Source organism: Amblyomma maculatum, chromosome 1 (genome assembly GCF_055883805.1).
Source record: "Amblyomma maculatum isolate TAMU_Amacu chromosome 1, ASM5588380v1, whole genome shotgun sequence".
NCBI lineage: Eukaryota > Metazoa > Arthropoda > Arachnida > Ixodida > Ixodidae > Amblyomma > Amblyomma maculatum.
In genome coordinates this window covers 286,467,981-286,488,266 of record NC_139344.1, presented here as the reverse complement: position 1 = coordinate 286,488,266, position 20,286 = coordinate 286,467,981, and the positions used below count along the sequence as shown (strand labels likewise).

At 49.1% G+C, this 20,286-nt stretch overlaps 1 protein-coding gene across 4 annotated transcripts in view; it reads left to right on the top strand.

Moving 5' to 3' along the window:
- The window catches only part of LOC146206743 (transcription elongation regulator 1-like), a 294,887-nt gene that overhangs the window by 54,280 nt on the left and 220,321 nt on the right, over nucleotides 1–20,286 (top strand). For all 4 annotated transcript variants that reach the window (XM_084591554.1, XM_084591557.1, XM_084591555.1 and 1 more), the window contains exon 3: nucleotides 1,115–1,501. In XM_084591554.1, the coding sequence (XP_084447680.1) occupies nucleotides 1,115–1,501 (387 nt within the window). The remainder of the gene's footprint in view (nucleotides 1–1,114; nucleotides 1,502–20,286) is intronic.

Here is a 20,286-nt window from a genome sequence, read left to right as displayed (position 1 = left end):
TACTGAAGGGCACTTCGGATAAATCGTTGTTCACCTTGTTCACCTGAGTTTAGTTTGGAAGAACATGTAAGTTCTTTTTATATAAATCTTCGTCTATCTGGACTGGCATGCCGTATATATGCTGTACAGTCGGAACATCTATGTAACAACCCTTCATATAGCGAATTCCTCGATATTATGAAGTTTTTCAATTCTCCAATGCAGCCCCCTTTGAAAACTTCATGTAATGAACATGTTGCGGTGGCTCACCTTGGTATAACGAACTCGCTGCGCCGAGTATCTCTTAGCTGGTGCTGAATTGATGAAAATTTTGCTGAACCCCGCATGTTTTACGATACTGCAGGAACTGACGGGAGAATAACATCTACGATCATAAGAAGCGACCAGGGCTACGCAACAGTATCTGCTGCTTTTGCTTTTGTAAAATGGCATTACATTAGTTTGTACTTGGAAGCCGCTGAAGATAACAGGACAAAAAAAAAATACATGGGGTGAGTTGTGTGCGGTGCACTCATCACCACCATATGGTTGTTTGCGAGATTTCGGCGCCAATAGCTTACGCACGTATGTAGTGGGAGCAGCGCAGAGCGCCAATGATGTGAACTGAATATGGTATTTGCACGATTTTAACGTGCCCCTGATTGTAATGTGCAGTAATACTTAAGCCTGGAAACCATGAAAATAGCTTAGCACTGTTTCATTAATTGCTCACAACAGAGGCTGTTGCGACAGTCACGCCACGCCCTCAGCGTATTCGCAAAACATTCTTTGATTTTAGTAGTGGTGATTTTTTTAAGCACTTTCAAGGTAATTTCCCTTACATGCACTTCTTAATCTGGTTTCTGTTCTGCATTGTCATTTTTTTATTCATACAAAAACTGGATATATAACAAAAACCTGGATGTAACGAAAAATTGTGGACAATTTACAATTTCATTATTGCCTGGTTCAGCTGTGTTTTTGCTGAAATCTGCTCTACTAATTTTCTAGGAAAAGCCAGGTTTTGTGTGTGCCTGCTGAGTGGACCTCAGTATGTGGCATTGCTTTGCTTTTATTAGTACCTTGGTACCATGCATTTGCTGAGTTGTTGTTGCTCTCCTTTCTATGGAAACAGGCTGGGCCACCTCCCCCCAACTTTCAGAATGGGGGTGAGGCATTTGGAGGAATGCCACCACCACGGCCGCCTTTGATGCCACCTCCTGGGTTTGGAATGGGCCCTCCTCCGCAGCAACAGCAACAGCAGCAGCAGCAGCAACAACAGCAACAGCACCCCCCTCAGCAGGGGCCACCCCCAATGAGTGGCCCTCCTCCAATGGGAGGCCCGCCACCACCTGCCTTGGGCCCCCCACCGGGTATGCCACCACCACCAGCAGCCAACATGCATGCTCCACCTGCAACGGGTGCCATGGCTGTGCCTCCACAAGGTGTGCCGCCACCACAGCAGCCTTGCCTCGACCTCTCGGGCGAGATATGGGTGGAGACTAAAAACGCCCAAGGAAAGGTGGGCATTTGCATGTGTTCAATAGAATCTTGTAAAATTCTCTAAATTCAGATCGGTGGTTCATTTGAACTCTCACTGGGCTCCATCAACATTGCATCATGAGAAAATGGCTGTAATACGGGCACATGCAATACTGTTTATGACGAGGTGTCCAGCCAGTCAATAGTCTTGACTCAGTAGCATGGTGGCTAGCCTCTTGACAGCAACGAGTAGGCATGTGCCAGTAACCACAGCATTTCGTCGTCATGTCACAGACCTGAGCACAATGGGCTTCTTTGATTATCCACGTCCGGCAGCCCGCAGGTCCTCCGAGCGCGGAGCCAGCCGGTCCTTTTTCCTCGGGGCACTCCAGCTACTTTCGATTGCTGCCAGAATGTGTTCGTTTTTCTTTGGCTGGGTGGTTTTGGGCTGCCTGCTGGCCGCCACACTCTCAAGGACGATTTTGTGTCAGCGCCAGGCTGCGCGCGGGCACCTAGACGATGGAGAGGTGATATGAAAGTGTACTAGAAGGACCGTCACGCTTCGGGCAACGTTTTGTTGAATCTTGAGGTCAGGGCAGGTGCTTGTTTCGGCTGGTTTGCAGTGCGCATCGTCTCCGTCCTTTCCAACTAACGCTGTTTACTTAGTGCATACGGTCACATATCTCTTCTTACCATTTACAAGCACACATGTCAGGGGTGGAAGTGCTGCTTCTTTTCCTTCATTCTGCTCCATCCTGCTCCAAAATGCAGTATTGCTCCAAAACTGCTCCAAAACTGCTCAAAACCGGCTGCCTCGATGTTCTGCCATCACATTTAGCAAAACACGCATTTTTGCTGCAGACTGGACTATTATTGATATTTCCTCCAAAAATGTGATTTAATGCAATTTGATTAAATTTGATAAAGTGACAGAACCACATGGTGCAGTGGCATGCTGTGAGCTTTGTGTACACGCTCTAGTGGCCACATTATTCAAAACAAAGGCAGCACAATGGTGGCAGATGTAATGCACCTCGTGCTGAACTTAATACATGTAAAAGTTTCGTAAACTAGAACAACATAGAGCATAACAATTTTGCAAGTAAATTTAAACAAGTCGCAACAAACAATTGGAAGGAAATAATCAGGGAAAAATGTTTTGTGCACTTCACATAGCATATTCTCCCAGCCTCTTTTGAATTGCCGGTAGTGAGAGAAGTGAACGAAGCAGTCGTGGCGGGTACTTCGAGCCGTTAGGAAAGTTGTCCGACAGTACAGAACGACTCCAGTTGTTGTAAGGGTTCAGCTGTGAAAACAAGCGGGCACTTTACCATTGCGTCTCTTTGTTAGTACCAAGCGTAAGGGGGTGATGCCACAAAGGAACCATTCACGGGATGTATTCTCAAGTGTGTTGGAAAGCCATACAGGGCCTATTTTCAGTGTGTTTAAATTAAGGAAGCGCCAGTGTCGCTCAGGTGAAAACATCAGGAGCCACTCACAGAAGGCTATTAGGCAAAAGAATCTGGAGGAGGAAAAGGCTACCCTTAGTGCAGTCAATTCTTCCTCAATGTACTACTGACCTGTATCCTGGAGTTTTTCAGCATAGGCATAGGTTCAAAAAGGATGTGCACAAGGACACTGGAAACGTGCTGGTCATTGATGTGAACTCCAAGCTAGTGGTTGTACTTGAGCACATCAAAGGGATAGACTCCATGTTTTAATCCATGTCGGAATAGTAGACTTAGTTCAGTTATGATGTGTAGAAGCGAGCATTTGGTTTGCTGCTAGTCTTTTCCAAATTGTTTCATAGTTCAATTGTGTTATTTTAAATATCTGTATATGTCTTGACTGTTTGTCTTGTCAGAGATACAGATGAAGTCAGCAAAGCATTGAACGTTGAATAGAAATTATACAAATTGGGTATTTTTGTATGTCAGAAACAAGAACTTGCAATTATTACAGGCCATTCCACTTACAGTGACATTGAGAAAACTGGCAAATTCGATCATTATAACTGACTATAGTTATGGTTTAGTTGGTGGGGTTTAACGTCCCAGAGCGACTCAGGCTATGAGAGACACTATAGTGGAGGACTCCGGAAATTTCGACCACCCAGGGTTCTTTAAAGGGGTCATGAGAGCTAACAGTTGAGCATAAACTGATTATTGCGTTTCGCTCCACACATGTTCAATTATAAATCCTCGAAATTTGAACTCATTCGGTGTAGTAGATAGTATTTAAATGAATTTTTATTATTCGTATTGAAAGCAGCTTTCTGGTCTGGCAACCATTAGCCGCTGATGTCAAGAGATCTCATCCCCATGTCGTCTATTATTAGCGGTGTCAGCTGCACTCTTGCATGCACGTCGTGGACGGTGCTCATGGAGAGGCTTTTTTTCTTCAGCAAAAATATTTTAGTCACATTTTCTTTTTCCTTTGACAAACCTTCACTATAATATGCGACCTTAGTGATCCTCAGACTTGTTCTGGGCTTCGTCTAGAGATTGTCGAGGAGGCCGAAATCGATGCCTCATGCTGTATTTAGGCATGCAATCAGAAGCATACAGTCAAACCTCGATATAATGAACACGCATATAACGAATTATTGAATATATTGAACTCTTCCGAAATATTTTTGTCAAACGCATGTATTTTTAACTTTCCATAGCGAACGCGGTTCAGCACAAAACGGATATTACGAACTTCGCGACGCCAAGCACTACCTCACTTTAATAGCAGGAGGCAGGCTTCGTTGCACTACATGTATGTTGTGCGGCACGGCAAACGTTCAGGACTACCTCGCAGGCGCTGACAGCGCCACAGATGCCACGACGGCATTGGGAGTTGACAACCAAAGAAATCCATGGCCTCCGAGATCACCTCCGCGCGCGCGGCAGCGGCGCGATGGAATTTTGCTTTTGCCTTTTTGGTTTTTGCTTCTCGCGTTTTTAGTGTTAGCAGCGGCGTTGCGGCGTGGCCGTCGTAGCATTCGGTGGAGGCTGTGTCGTGCCGAGTGTGGTGCGCGGGCGTGCGTAGTGCTTTGATGGCGGTGAACCTGAAAAAAAGAGCAGCACTGACGTTAAAGACCAAGCTCAAGATAAAACTAGGGCCTTCAAGACAGTTTACAAGAGCAGACTGATTGACACTCTTCTTGTGAAGCTTCTTATGAAGCAGGACTTGAAGATCGACTTGCTGGGAGCATTGAAGCAGCATGGGACAGCTTGAAAGGTGAAACGATTGCAAACTGCTTTCGGCTTGCAGGTTTTGTTCCAGCAGAGGCCCGTGCATCAAGTGACGATGGGGACGATCCTGACGAAGCAGAAGCAGAGCTCCGCGAGCTCGATGAGTCTGGAACGATTTTTCACGTTTTGTTGGTTACATGCCCGCAACAATGACTGTAGATGACTTTGTAGGCGGCGACGACCACAGCTGTACTGACGGACGCCGAAATCGCTGTGGAAGTGCCTGAACATCCCGCAGACGATAAGAACATTCAGACTTCACAAGAAGCGCTTGCTGCATTGGATTTACTGTGCCGCCACTGCAGTGCTATTGAGAGCATTGGGTTTGCCCTTGTTGAGTGCTTGCAAACTGTGGAACAGGGCGGGATACAGAATGCGATCAACACAAAAAAGCAGGCCACGATAACGCAGTTCTTTGCACGTAAATAAATGGACGTGACCCAAGTAGGCTTCCTCAGAGTTGCTGTGCCTTCTCTGATTGAATTTCGCTGCTCTTGCATGTATTTTCTACGAAATTTTATATTACGAATTAAGGATAGAGCAAACTATTTTCTGATTTTTTAACCCTTCGTTATTACGAGGTTTCACTGTATTACAGTCGAATCCGGATATATGGAATTTTGGTTATATCGAACTCACGGAATATCCGCTTGAAAATTCCATGTAAAATTATAGGAAAGCCGTGTCATATATCGAACTCAATTTCACCAGTCGTTCAATATATCGAACTCCGCACTACACACCGCGTGACGTTTTCAAGCCACGCGCGGAAGGAATGAGAGGGGACAGTTCGGCGACGGCTGGTCTAGGGCAGCGCTGTGCCCATTCCCCAAAGGCGCTACTGTGGTTATCGTTTCCCGCGCGCCAGCACGTGACATTTGCAAGCCATATGCGTGAATGAACCAGAGAGAACCGGTGGGAATGAGAGGGGAAAAACGCAGTAAAGCGAAGCGTAAGGGTGTGCCCATTCTTTTGCCGAGCTATCTCTCCCCTTCCTCTCTCCCGGCCTTCGTTCGCACTAGCCTGCGCTACGCATGCGCCAAGCCAGCTCAGCCCGTTTTCAGACAGAACGTCGGACGCTTTCTCCTGCGTGGGTTGCGAACCCTCTGCACACGGCGGCTGACGTGGCTATGGCGCCTGCGGAAGTTAAGAAGCGGCAGATTTATCTTTTTTCTTTTTTTTTGCGAGAGTGGTCTATTCTTATCATTGTGCTGTACGCGCGGCGTAGTGTAAGATATGGCGTTACGAAGCGGCATTTTTTTTTTTTTTTTTGCGGGAGTCGTTTATTCTTGCATGTATGAATCAACGAAAGCACGCGGTCAGCTGCGATCATGACACCGGCTTTTAGCATTTTTCGTTTCAAACAGCATTTGCAGCTACTTTATCACGCTTCCACTAATTTTGTGGCAGTGGACTACGCCTGCCCCAAGCGCGACGTGATAAATCGAACCAGGCTTGACCAATCAAGCCATCACGGGCAGTATGCCAAGTACTGCAGGAGCTATCCAAAAAAAAAAACACGCCACGACGTTATCGCTGCGCAGCATCTTGGCACGCTGCCAAGAAATGGGCTGTGGATGTGACGACCGAAACAGAGTGCAACATGCAAGCGAAAACGCTGGCGATTTCCGCTGTGGCGACACAGAGACCTTGTTTTGAGCTGCCGCGGTGGCTCGAACGGCAGAGGGACGCAGTTCCAACAAGTTGGAAATTTTTTGCTCTGTCGCTGCTACTTGTCGCTGAGATTGCTTAATCGCTTGCATGTGAGCGAGCTGGCCTTAACGCTTTTATTTTTTTTCAAAATTCTCGAGTGCAAAAGTGGTTGGTGGGTTTATTATGCGAGTGAGTTGATTACGCGACAAATACGGTACAGTTTTTTCACATCGTAAGTGCCGTCCCAAGCCTATTTCTGTATATCGAATTATCAATATATCGAACTATTTCGCGATCCCCTTCGGGTTCGATATATCCGGGTTTGACTGTATTTTTACGCTATGAAAGTTAGCTTGTTTAGCAACACGCTCCCCACATTAAAAGGCGCATGTCCAACGTCTCCTTCCGGCGCAGCATACGTTGACGCGAGAGCGTACCATGCGACATTAGAGAAGCAGACAAAACTTTTGAATGAAGTGCTACCCCTTCAGTTGGCGTTATATACACATGTTAGTCAAACACGGAAATATTAAACAGCCTCATTTCTCGTACCATGCGATGAAGCAGTTCCTGGTTTTTGTGAGGCACCAAACATTAAAACTGCTGCAAATTGGCTCTAAAAGCCGGTTATACATGTTGGACATACGGCGGACCTTTAGGAATGCGTTTTCGTGGAATAAAACCACCCGAACTCGGAGTCAAGGCTCACTTGTGAATAGCTGGCGCCATTTTCGGGTAATTATGATCTCTCAAAACCGTCGGATAACAAAGCAATAGGATTCGATATTTTACTTGCTGGAAGTCTTTTGATCACAAAAATTTGATGTTGATACTGTATTGCCACGAGTGGCAGGATTTTTTTTTTCTTCAAGCGAGGCCGCCACATACTCTTTCACAACAGCACATGCACATTAGTTCTCAAAAAGGTGCACCAAAATCAGAATGTCACTAGAGTGGGAAAATCAAACTGGTTCTACAAGAGCAGTGCCTAGACTAATTACTGGGTGGGCTATATGTACGAGAAATGATTCCAACTTGTCGTAATCGGCGATTTGAAGCATCGATCACCGGTGATCAATTTGAATAGGTGCGGTAACGAAAAAGTTAAGCGTAATTCTGCCAGAATGCACTGCCGATGGATGGAGTCACTGAGGTGCACTGGGGTTGTGCACCTCAGTGCTGCTTATGTATACAGCTATGTATATGCAGCTAGGTGCAGCGGTGGCATAGCGGTAGAACATCCGCCTCGCATGCAAGAGGACCGGGGCTCAAATCCCGGTGCCACACAATTCTCCACCGAAAAAAAAAAAAAAAAAATGCGTGTCAATGGAATTGCATAAACAGGTTTGAGGTGCGGGCTGATGCTGGTGAACACCTCCGGCAACGCACTCCCTCACCAGAACAGGAGTTGGCCACCCTGGTGCAGTAATTGGCCGCAACCTCTCATGATTAGTTCCATAATACCCCGACCCTCAATCACCAGGAGCTGCGGGACAACTGACCACGGCGGCGGTCAGACCTGTGACTCAGCAGGGGGTGCTAAGAACATCTGGCTCCGCTGGACAGGCCGCCATTGGAAACTGACACTGGCAACGTTGAACGCTAGAACCCTAGCTAGTGAAGCTATTAGCAGTGCTGTTAGAGGAACTAGAGGGTATGGAATGGGATGTCATAGGGCTTAGTGAGGTTAGGAGGCTGAATGAGGCATATACTGTACTGAAGGATGGGCATGTACTGTGTTATCGAGGTTTACCGGAGAGGCGAGAACTAGGAGTAGGTCTCCTTGTCAGTAAGTATATAGCGGGCAATATAGATGAATTCTATAGTGTAAATGAGAAGGTGGCAGGCATCGCAAATAGGCTTAATAAGCGGTCTAAACTGAAGGCTGTACAGGCCTATGCACCTACATATAGTTATGATGACCAGGCAGTTGAAAGCTTCTACGAAGATGTAGAATCGGCATTGCGAAAAGTAAGGACGCAGTATACTGTATTAATGGTCGACTTCAATGCCAAGGTAGCGAAAAAGCAGGCAGGAGACCAGGCAGTAGGTGACTATGGCATTGGTTCTAGGAATAGCAGGGGGGAGTTACTAGTTGAGTTTGCAGAGCGCAATAACTTAAGAATCTTGAATACCTTCTTCAGCAAAACGGAAGAACCAGAAATGGACATGGAAAACTCTTAATGGGTAGACTAAAAATGAAATTGACTTCATAATGTGTTCAACTCCCGCCATTATGCAAGATGTAGAGGTAATCGGGAAAGTTCAATGCAGTGACCACAGGATGGTGAGGTCCTGAATTAGGCTAAATCTGAAGAAGAAACGCAACAGATTAGTAAGAAAGAAACCAATCACCGAATTAGCGGTGAGGGGGAGGGCAGAAGAGCTCAGGATCTCGCTACAGAATAGATGTTCAGCTCTAACCGAGGATGGCGACATTACCCTGGAAGCAATGAACAATAATTTCAGAGATATCATTACTGAGTGCGCGGTAGAAGTAGGCGGTAGGCTAGTTAGAGATGATACCGGTAAGCTGTCTAAGGAGACGAAGGATTTGATTAAGAAACGCCAGAGTATGAAAGCTTCCAATCCAATAGACCAGATAGAATTGGCCGAGATATCAAAGCTAATCAGTAAGCGCAAGGTGGCCGATATAAGGAAGTATAACATGGAGAAAATTGAGCATGCTGTAAAGAACGGGGGAAGCCTTAAAGCGGTAAAGAAGAAATTGGGCATAGGCAAAAACCAGATGTATGCGATAAGGGACAAGGCGGGCAATGTCATCACGAATATGGACAAGATAGTCAAAGTAGCCGAGGAGTTCTATACAGACCTCTACAGCAGCCAAAGTAGTCAGGACCGTAATGAGATTGGCGGTAGGGAAAAAAAGTCAGATGTTCCACCAGTGATGAAGGATGAGGTCAAGAAAGCATTAGAAACTATGAAAAGGGGGAAATCAGCTGGAGAGGATTAGGTAACTACAGATTTGTTAAAGGACGGGGGGGATATCGTACTAGAAAAACTGGCCACCCTGTATACGCAGTGCCTGGTGTCATCGACGGTACCGGAACCATAGAAGAATGCATGCAAACATTGTCCTCATTCATAAGAAAGGGGACTCTAAAGACCTTAAAAATTACAAACCAATCAGCTTACTGTCTGTTATGTATAAGGTATTTACTAAGGTAATCGCTAATAGAATCAGGACAACCTTGGACTGCAATCAAGCAAAGGACCAAGCAGGTTTTCGGAAGCGGTACTCTACTATCGATCATATCCATACCATAAATCAGGTGATAGAAAAATGCTTGGAATATAACCAGCCCTTATACTGTGGGGCCCTGCGCCACATATCCGTAAGGCCCGTGGCGCGCCGGGCATTCGAAGGCCGCGCCACTATCCCAATGCTCCCTGTGCGCTGCCGGTTTCCCTCTCCCCGCTCGTTCGGGGATAACCGGTCCCGCGTGAGGGGGCTATAAAGGAAGGCTCGTGTCGCCGTCGCGGCTCTCTTCGCTCCTCTCTTCTCGCCTGCTTCGCTCCTGGCGCTTCTCCACGGAAGACGACCCGCAGGCTGCAGCCCCCCAGACGATGACCCCGCACCGCCTTCGGCGACCCCTGTGAGATTAAAGATGTTCGTTACACGGCCCGCTGTGTATTTGTCGTGCGCATCCCTCGGGCAGAGGAATCGCCCACAATACATAGCATTCATTGATTACGAAAAAGCATTTGACTCAGTTGAAACCTTGGCGGTGATGCAAATCATGGGGTAGACGAGCCGTACGTGAAAGTGCTGGAAGATATATATAGTGGCTGCACAGCAACCATAGTTCTGCATAAAGAAAGTAACAAAATTCCCATAAATAAAGATGTTAGGCAAGGAGACATGATCTCCCCAGTACTATTCACAGCTTGCTTAGAGGAAGTATTCAGAGACTTGGAATGGGAGCAGTTAGGGATAAGGGTAGATGGAGAATAGCTCAGTAATCTGCGATTTGCTGATGAAATTGCCTTGCTAAGTAACTCGGGGGATGAACTGCAAATAATGATTGATGACCTAGACAGGAAAAGTAGAGAGGTAGGCTTAAAAATCAATATGCAGAAGACTAAGGTAATGTTCAACAGCCTCGGGAAGGAGCAGCAGCTTACGTTAGGTAGTGAAGCACTGGAAGTAGTAGGCGAATGTGTCTACTTAGGACAGGTAGTAACCGCAGATCGGGACCATGAAAAGGAAATAACAAGAAGAATAAGATTGGGATGGAGCGCATTTGGCAAGCACTCGCAGATTATGACTAGCAGCTTACCGATATCGCTCAAGAGGAAAGTATACAACAGTTGCGTCTTAGCTGTACTCACCTATGGGGCTGAAGCGTGGAGGCTAACCAAGAGGGTTCTACTTAAGTTGAGTACAACTCAGAGGGCTATGGATAGGAAGCGTGCAGAATGGGTCAGAGAAATAACTCAAGTTACTGACATTCTAGTGAAAATTAAGAAGAAGAAATGGACATGGTTAGGACATGTAGTGCGAAGAGAGGATAACCGATGGTCGCTTAGGGAAAGCGTAGCAGGGGTCGGCAGAAAGTTAGATGGGCGGATGAGGTTAAGAAGTTCGCAGGGGCCAAGTGGATTGAGCTAGCACAGAACCGGGTTAATTGGAGAAATATGGGAGAGGCCTTCGCCCTGCAGTGGGTATAGTCAGGCTGATTGTGATGATGATATGCAGCTACAGTAAAACCCTGTTGAAACGTACCCGCATTAACAGTAGTTTCGTTTTAAAAGTAGTAAAGTCAAGTCCCTGACTCGGCGCCTATTCAATATAATTCATTTCGCATCCGCATAAACTGTACCAGCTTATCGCGGACGTATCGGTTAGCACGTACCATTTTCACTTTTCGTCGTACAATTCACGGTGGTAGTGCCACCTCACAAAAGACTGACTAGCGTTGTGACAAACTTCCATAAACGCGACCGATGTGATAGCAAGCTACATAGTCAATGACAAATCGGAGCCAAGTTTACCAAACGCAGCTGGGATGATGATGATAATACAACTAGCGCCATTTTGCGGCGAGCGCGCCAATCCAAGCCGTAAACTAACTGCGGCCTCCGAGCGCCAAGCCGCCGGAGCCGATCATGGAGTCATCCACATACTCCGTCTTCCCCCTAGCGGGCCCTATTTTGGACCAGTCCGAGCGACCACCCCTTCGTGCTCAGTGTCCCTTGCACGCCTAGGCCTTGGTTCACTTTCTTTCGCACGTGTGACGAGGTGACTTTGAGCGGTGTGTGTCGCGAGTTCTCCATCCGTCTGCATCATGCCGAAGCTTGGACAAAAACATCGGGTGCTTAGTATAAATGACAAGGTGGAGATTTTCCGTGCCATCGAGAAAGGGGCAAAAAAATCTGTGCTGGCACGTGAGGGAGACTTGCCGCCAACTACTGTGTGTGGCATTTGGAATGCCAGAGGAAAGCTACTCGGCAGTGCTGCTGCGATTTCGAAGAGATGTCGAGTACGAGAATCAACATTTCCGGATCTGGAGGAGGCACTGGTGCGATGGCTGAAAACAGTTCAGTTGAAAAACCTTCCAGTTAGCAGACCTCTCCTTGTTGAGAAAGCCCTGGTTTTCGCCTCGCAGCTCAACCATGACAACTTTGTGTGCAGCAGTTGCTGGCTAGCCAGATTCAAAGCAAGACATAGAATAAGCATGAAGACCGTAGCTGGAGAAGGCGCCGCGGCTGACACTGAAGGCTCAGAAGATTGGAGGAATGGCCAGCTTGGACAAATTTTGGAAGACTATGCGCCTTACGACATATTTAAACCTCGGTGAGTCCACGCTTTTTTTCAAGCTGCTGCCGAATAGAACGCTTGCGTTCAAGGGAGAATCGTGAACCGGTGGCAAGCATGCCAAGGACCGCATTTCAGTTGCATTCGCATGCAATATGTCTGGAAGCGAAAAGTTGCCACTTCTCGTCATTGGCAAGTCAGCCAAGCTGAGGTGCTTTAAAGGCGCCCCACTGCCACCAGGAGTCCTTTATAGGAATAACACCAAGCCATGGATGACTGGCAAGCTTTTTGAAGAGCACGTGCGCGTCATTAACCACCATTTTTAGGCGAAGAAATGCTGTTGTTATCCTTGACAACGCATCGGCACACATTGTGGTGGATGGCCTCAAGGCGCTGAAGCTGGTGTTTTTGCCACCAAACACCACAGCGATTTCCCAGCCCTTGGACCAGGGCATCATTAGAGCTGTCAAGCAGCTCTACAGGAAGAACCCACTGCGCAGGATGCTACTTGCACTGGAATGCGGCAAGGTGTACGCCATCAGCCTGCTGGGTGCGATTCACCGGCTGGAAAACTCATGGCGGCAGGTCAAGTCTGCTACTGTGCAGAACTGTTTTAAGCACACAGGTTTTCGCGAAGTGTGCACGGGTTACGAAGACTACGCAAGCGATATCACCGGCGTCCCAGACCAAACATGTGAGAACCTGCTGACAGAAGTACTTGAGAGGGAAGGTTCTTCAGAAGGCATGACCTTCTCGTAATTCAGGGACGTCGACAACGAAGTGAAAACTTTGCCAGACATGTCGGATGAAGCCATCGTTGCCTTTGTGATGGCGGAAGTGGCTCCAATTGACATTGACGACGACGACGATACGAAGTGTGGAAGACCCGGGCCCAACGGTGGCAGAAGCTGCGTGTGCTGTGAGTGTCATGCGGCTGTTCGCCGAAAAAAGGGGACTGTCCGAAAAGCTGGCTTGCGGCCTGAATCAGTTTGAAGCTGCTGTCGTCGTTGCTTGCGCACCGCGGCGTCAGACTAAGATTACCGACTTTCGCAGTGCAAAATAAAGGCTGCATTTTTTTTTTCACCCTACTGCCCATTTCCGCTTGTTTTTTGGCAGGTAAGTGGGTAATTTTACGCTACTCCTGTTAAGTAGTAGCGTTTAGTACGTACATTTTCAGAGTTCCGGCCAACTACGGCTTAACGAGGTTTTACTGTAGTAACTTTGCTGGGATTGTCTGGTCTGAAATGCAAGTTACATGCTTCTTAGGTTGAACAATCATATGTTATGCACCATTTGTACATTTAGTAGTGCACGCAGTGCGATAACTCTGCAAGAAGCGCATCGATGAATGCTGAAGCCAGCTGGGTAACGCTTCATAGCCGGCTGTTGACTCAGCTTATGTAGTACAGTCTGACCTCGTTACAACGAAGAAGTGCAGGGCATGAAAATTTGTTCGTTATGTCCGATATTCGTTATAAAAGTGTGCACCCAAATTTCTGTTAATAAGTCTGCTAACAAGACGAAACAAAATGCACACTAATATTGACACATGCCATTCATAGACGACGAAGATTTGAACCGGCGATTCGGAGAAGACGACGAAGCAAAACGGTGCTCCGCTTTCGTGCTGCCCTGACTGGCTGTTGGTGTCCTTCGGTGTCAGAGTGCCAGAGCGCCTTCTGTGTAACGTTACGTTACAAATCTGGTGGAGGAATTGCCAGGTATCGATCCAGTTCTGCAGAATCAACCTGCCAATACGGAGCTTACCCCCGTACATCAACGCCTCGGCCGCCGCCTACGTGGAGAGCCCCCTGAATTCGGACCCCTTCCGGCTGCTACCAGGACGACGCATCCTCAGACGGCCGTCGAACCTGCTGCAATGACATCTGAGAGCAGGCTTCCCACCCACATCCTGTGCCATCAGCCGCGAACACCCCCCTCCTTTCATGGCGACGTGTTCGAGGACGCCGAGGACTGGCTTGAGAACTACGAGCGAGTTGCTCGTTACAACGGGTGGACTGATGAGCGCAAGCTCCACAACGTGTACTTCGCCCTTGAAGAGTCTGCACGGACATGGTTTGAAAACCATGAGGCTGCCTTCCCATCCTGGGCAGCCTTCTGTCGTGATTTCAAAGCCACCTTTCCTAGCGCCGACTGCCGGGAGCGAGCAGAAGCTGCGCTACACTCGCGCAATCAGCGCCCGAACGAGAGCGTGCGTATGTTCTTTGAGGACATGACACGCCTTTTCAAGCGTGCAGACCCACAAATGCCTGAAGATAAGAAACTGCGTCACCTGATGCAGGGCGTTAAACAAGAACTTTTCGCCGGACTGGTGCGCAGTCCACCGCGCACTGTGGCGGAGTTTCTCAGCGAGGCAGCGACCATGGAGACAACGCTGCAACACCGAGCCCGTCAGTACAACCGTGACGTGAACATCATTGGGTCCGACGCACCTCCTGTGCATATCGGCAGCGACATGGACACACTACGAAATCTCATCCGTTCTGTCGTGCGGGAGGAACTGCAAGCGCTCCGGATGCCTTGCAACACAACAGCTTTTCCTTCACTGGCTGAAGTCGTCCGGGACGAGGTGCATATGGCAGCTCAGCAAGTTGCTGACGTTCCCCAGCAGCGCGTTCCCCAGCAGCGCGTTCCCCACCAGACTATCGACGCGAGGCCCACCTATGCGTCCGTCTTACGTAGGGCTCCCCCGCCGGATCATAGTATCAACGCCGCAGCTCCAGCAATGGAGCCGCAGGGTCCTCGCATGGAGGGACTCGCATGGAGCCGCATGGGGCCTCACTACTCCCCTCCGCCAATCTACCAGCGACCCCGTCAAGTATGGCGGCCCCGGGACCGTCGCCCCCTGTGCTATCATTGCGGGGAAGCCAGTCACCTTTACCGGGCGTGTCCGTACCGCCGCGTCAACATGCGGGGTTTCGCCTCGGAGGAACTCCACCCTCGGAATGACGAACGGCCTACTGAGATTGCAAGCGACCTTGCAGCGCGACAGTATCCCGTAACGTCCGGTTACCAAGAGCGTCGGTCTACGTCCCCGACGAGCTACCGCTCGACAAGTCCCCACTCTTCCCGATGCCGCTCCTCTCCCAGCCCTAGCCGGGAAAACTAATACCAGCGGCCTTCAGAGGCAGGGTCGCTGATGTCGGGAAATGTGAAGATCCTCCGTCATCGTCAGGCCGACCCGACGAGATTTCGCTTGTGTCAGGTAGCGACAGCATCCGGCATACTACCTCCGATTTATGTGTAACGATTGATGGAGTGGATGTCACCGCGTTACTCGACACTGGTGCCGATTATTCAGTAATGAGCCGTGGTCTCGCCCGAGAATTGAAGAAAGTTTTGACACATTGGTCCGGCCCGAAAATTCGCACGGCGGGAAGCCACTTGATCGAACCTGCAGGGAAGTGCACAGCGCGGATCGGCATCCGTGGTTTTGTGTATGTCGGAGAATTTATCGTGCTTCCTGAGTGTTCGAAAGACTTGATCCTGGGTCTAGACTTCCTGCAGACCAACGGCGCTGTCATTGACCTGAAAGAAGCGCGTGTTTCCTTTTCGACGAAACGAGCCGTGGCGCGCACTGAAAACGAAGATCCGGGTCTGAACGTTTTGCGTATAGTCGACGATGACGTGAGGGTTCCGGCACGTTCTAGTGTGTTGGTTCTTGTAAAGCATGACTTATTCCACGATTACGAGGGCATCGCGGATGGGCACCTTCCGCTACTACTCGAGAAGGAGTTAGCCGTTGCTCGAGGACTCGTACAACTCCAGAACAGTTGTGCTACTGTCCTCCTGACAAATTTTGCTAAGGAGATGCGGCATCTCGCCAAGGACACGGCTGTTGCCGTCCTTCACGATGTTACTGCCTTGCCTCATTTATGCACCACCGGAGCGAACCCTAAAGAGGAGGCCGCACCTTGTCATGCTCTGCAGACCGTTAAAATTAACCCCGACTTGAGGCCCGATCAGAGGAATCTTCTTTCGGCTCTTCTGAGCGATTTCGCAGACTGCTTCGCCACAGGCTCTAAGGTTGGTCGTACTCCTGTCGCCAAGCACCGAATCATCACCGATGAGACCACGTTACCGGTATGCCAGCGCCCGTACCGGGTTTCTCCTAAAGAACGTGACGCCATTAAAATGCAAGTGGATGAAATGCTTGCGGACGACGTGATCCAGCCTTCGACGAGCCCATGGGCATCGCCAGTGGTCCTTGTCAAAAAGAAAGATGGCACCTTGAGATTCTGTGTCGATTACCGAAAGTTAAATAACGTGACTAAAAAGGACGTCTATCCGCTGCCCAGGATTGATGATGCCCTCGACCGACTACGCGACGCCAGGTACTTCTCCTCATTAGACCTCAAAAGCGGATACTGGCAAATTGAGGTGGATCAGAGAGACCGAGAGAAGACTGCATTTGTGACGCCCGATGGCCTATACGAGTTTAAGGTGCTTCCGTTTGGTCTTTGCTCTGCACCGGCCACGTTCCAACGTATGATGGACACGGTTTTATCAGGTCTAAAGTGGCAGTCGTGCTTGGTGTACTTAGATGATGTCGTTATTTTCTCGCCTACTTTCGAGCAACACTTGGACCGGTTGCGCATCGTGCTTCAAGCACTCAAAGGCGCGCAACTAACGATCAAGCCTGAGAAATGCCACTTTGCTTTCAAGGAACTACGCTTTCTCGGCCATGTTGTCAGTGCACAGGGCGTTCTCCCTGATCCCGAAAAGACTACCGCAGTGTCAAATTTTCCACGCCCCACCGACAAAAAGGCACTTCGACGATTTCTAGGTCTTTGTTCTTACTACCGACGCTTCGTCCAAGATTTTTCTAAGATAGCTGAACCACTGACAGCACTAACCAGAGAAGACATACCCTTCCTGTGGGGAGACGATCAAGAACAAGCCTTCCAGGAGCTTAGAAGCCGCCTACACAGACCCCCAATACTCGCCCATTTCGATGAAGACGCCGCAACCGACGTACATACTGATGCCAGCAACGTTGGCCTCGGCGCGATACTCATTCAGTGGCAAGGCGGAATAGAACGGGTTATCGCCTACGCGAGCCGAACACTCTCACGATCAGAGGCGAACTATTCGACAACAGAGAAGGAGTGCCTTGCGGTAATCTGGGCCATCAGCAAGTTTCGACCATATTTGTATGGACGACCCTTCCGTATTGTCAGCGACCATCATTCCTTGTGCTGGCTGGCAAGCCTTAAAGACCCGTCTGGACGCTTAGCTCGTTGGAGCCTCCGTCTTCAAGAGTATGACGTCACTGTTGTGTATAAGTCGGGACATAAACACCAAGATGCGGATTGTTTGTCACGCTCGCCATTGGACTCCACTGCAGTGGAAAACGCCGACGATTTTCCCTTTATTGGGGCCATTACCCAATCACATATGGCTGACCTTCAACGCAAGGACCCGGAGCTGGCGCCGCTCATCGATTATCTGGAAGGACACGGTGGTAGAGTACCGCTTGTTTTTCGTCGGGGCTTGAAGTCATACGCTTTACGAAGTGGAGTTCTCTACAAGTGCAATTTTGAAAGATCCAAAGAGGCATTTCTACTCGTAGTGCCTACGCACCTACGGCCTGACATCTTAAGCGCTTGTCACGACGAACCGTCCTCCGGCCACTTGGGAGTTAGTCGTACGCTTGCAAGAATTCGGGAGAAATACTATTGGCCGAAATTATTACCTTCAGTACGATCTTACGTAAAAACCTGCCGTGATTGTCAACGCCGAAAGACTGCACCCGTGAAACCAGCTGGATTTCTTCAGCCGATCGCTCCACCGAAAACTCCTTTCCAACAAGTGGGGATGGATCTTCTTGGTCCTTTCCCGAAGTCAAGTAATGGAAAGCGTTGGATTGTTGTCGCGACAGACTACTTGACCCGATATGCTGAGACCGCGTCGCTCACAAATGGAACTGCCACCGAAGTCGCAGAGTTTTTTGTCCACGACATCGTGTTGCGTCATGGCGCTCCGGCTGTTATCATTACCGATCGCGGGGCAGCTTTTACGGCCCGCCTGACTAAGGCTGTACTGAACCTTACACACACTAGCCATAGACGGGCCACGGCATACCACCCACAAACTAATGGCTTGGTGGAAAGGCTAAACAGAACTCTGGCTGACATGCTGTCTATGTACGTGGATATAGAGCATAAGACCTGGGATCAAATCCTCCCATATGCCACGTTCGCATATAAACGGCACTTCAGGAGACGACGCGGCTCACACCCTTCGAGCTTGTCTTCGGCCGTCGAGTGACCACTCCACTGGATACAATGCTGCCCGTATACACCGACGACGAAGATGAGCTTGACCTGGACATCGCTAGTTTTACCCAGCGTGCGGAAGAAGCACGGCAGCTGGCAAGGCAGCGCATATACCTACAACAGCAACTAGACGCTGACCGTTACAACAAGGGACGGCGCTTCGCTGCCTACGAGCCTGGAGACTATGTCTGGATTTGGACGCCCGTTCGTCATCGTGGGCTGTCTGAAAAATTGCTGCGCCGGTACTTCGGCCCATATCGTGTCCTCCGCCGCCTCAGCGACGTTACTTACGAAGTTGAATCCGCGACCCAAGATCCCTCAAGCCGCAGACGACGCAAGTTCACTGATGTACACGTCGTCCGGATGAAACCCTACCACGATCGCCCCGCTGACTATTCTTGAGACTGATGGTGCCCCGTTTTGTGTTGTGGTATCCCACACCAACCTAGCATAACATCTGTCAGCTCATCGCATCAAGCAGCATTAGCAGCATCGAGGCGATGCTGCCAAGAAGGGGGGCAATGACACATGCCATTCATAGACGACGAAGATTTGAACCGGCGATTCGGAGAAGACGACGAAGCGAAACGGTGCTCCGCTTTCGTGCTGCCCTGACTTGTCCTTCGGTGTCCTTCGGTGTCAGAGTGCCAGAGCGCCTTCTGTGTAACGTTACGTTACAATATTTACAGCACAAAGGTGCGAAGACGCTCAATTTTTTAAACTAAAAGCTTGGTATAAACATGAAATCGCAGTTTTCGTTTCGTGTTGGAGGGGAAAAATGAATTACTAAGAAGGGATGTTGCCTCTGGGCACTGTTTGCGCGACGGAGCGTACTGACTTGGGAAGTGTAGCTCGCATGCATGCATCGGTCGCAGAGGCACAGCAGGGGCTCACGCCATTACGAGGCAATGGTTATGACGTGCCAGTCACATGCCTGTTAGCCGTCGCATGGCCGGACTCGAGCAGCGGCGGTGGCGACTCTTAATTAAGGCCTTGGCCATTCATCACCTGCGAGATCACCGCGCACAGAGAAGGGATCTTAGAGTCAATGGGCCGTGTGTATTAGTTATTGTCGGGATCATGCTTTCGAGAAATGCGCAATAACAAACACATTTGGAAATACGGAAGAAGAGTTTCCACAGAAAGATGTCTCTAGCAAGGGACTCTCGGCAGACACTACACGGGACGACAATGATTGCGAGAAAACCGAACCCGAAACTCTTCCAGGGTGCACACGCTGTGCATCTGTGCACGGGGCTAGACGCAAACAGGCATGAGCACGGCACGCGTTAATCGGCAGCTCCTGCGCTGCCGTCCCCGCTTCCAAGCTGGAAATGGCTTACTAGATTTAGAACAACTGGCGGACCACGCTGCTTCCGCAATTGTTAGGGCGAATGTGAGCTGCTTTTCTCCAAGGAGGTTCTATACAGTCAAACCCATTTATAACAATTTTGCAATGAAGTGCCATGGAAATGTCATTGTTATAACTGAAAATTCTTGTAACCGGGTTAGGCCGGAAAAACAAAGAAAACATTATAAACTACACATTTATTGAGGACGAGGTAGCTTGCACTTTATTTCATAGTGGGAAGAAACCCGTAATCCGTAAGCGTTGTCTGTTTCACGACAGTTTGGCTGACATCTTTCTACAAGGCGTCCAACTGTTGAACATATTGCAGTGGAAGGTTCTTAGCAAAAACAAAGTCCCGCAGGGATCATTCTCAAAGCCTCCTGGTGCGACGCAACCTGCATAGGTTCCGTTTCATCATCGTCGTCACTGCTGCTGTCACCGTCTTCTGCGCCAGTGCACGGCCGCTCGATGAAAGCACACTACGTGCGGCCTGCTGCGTCG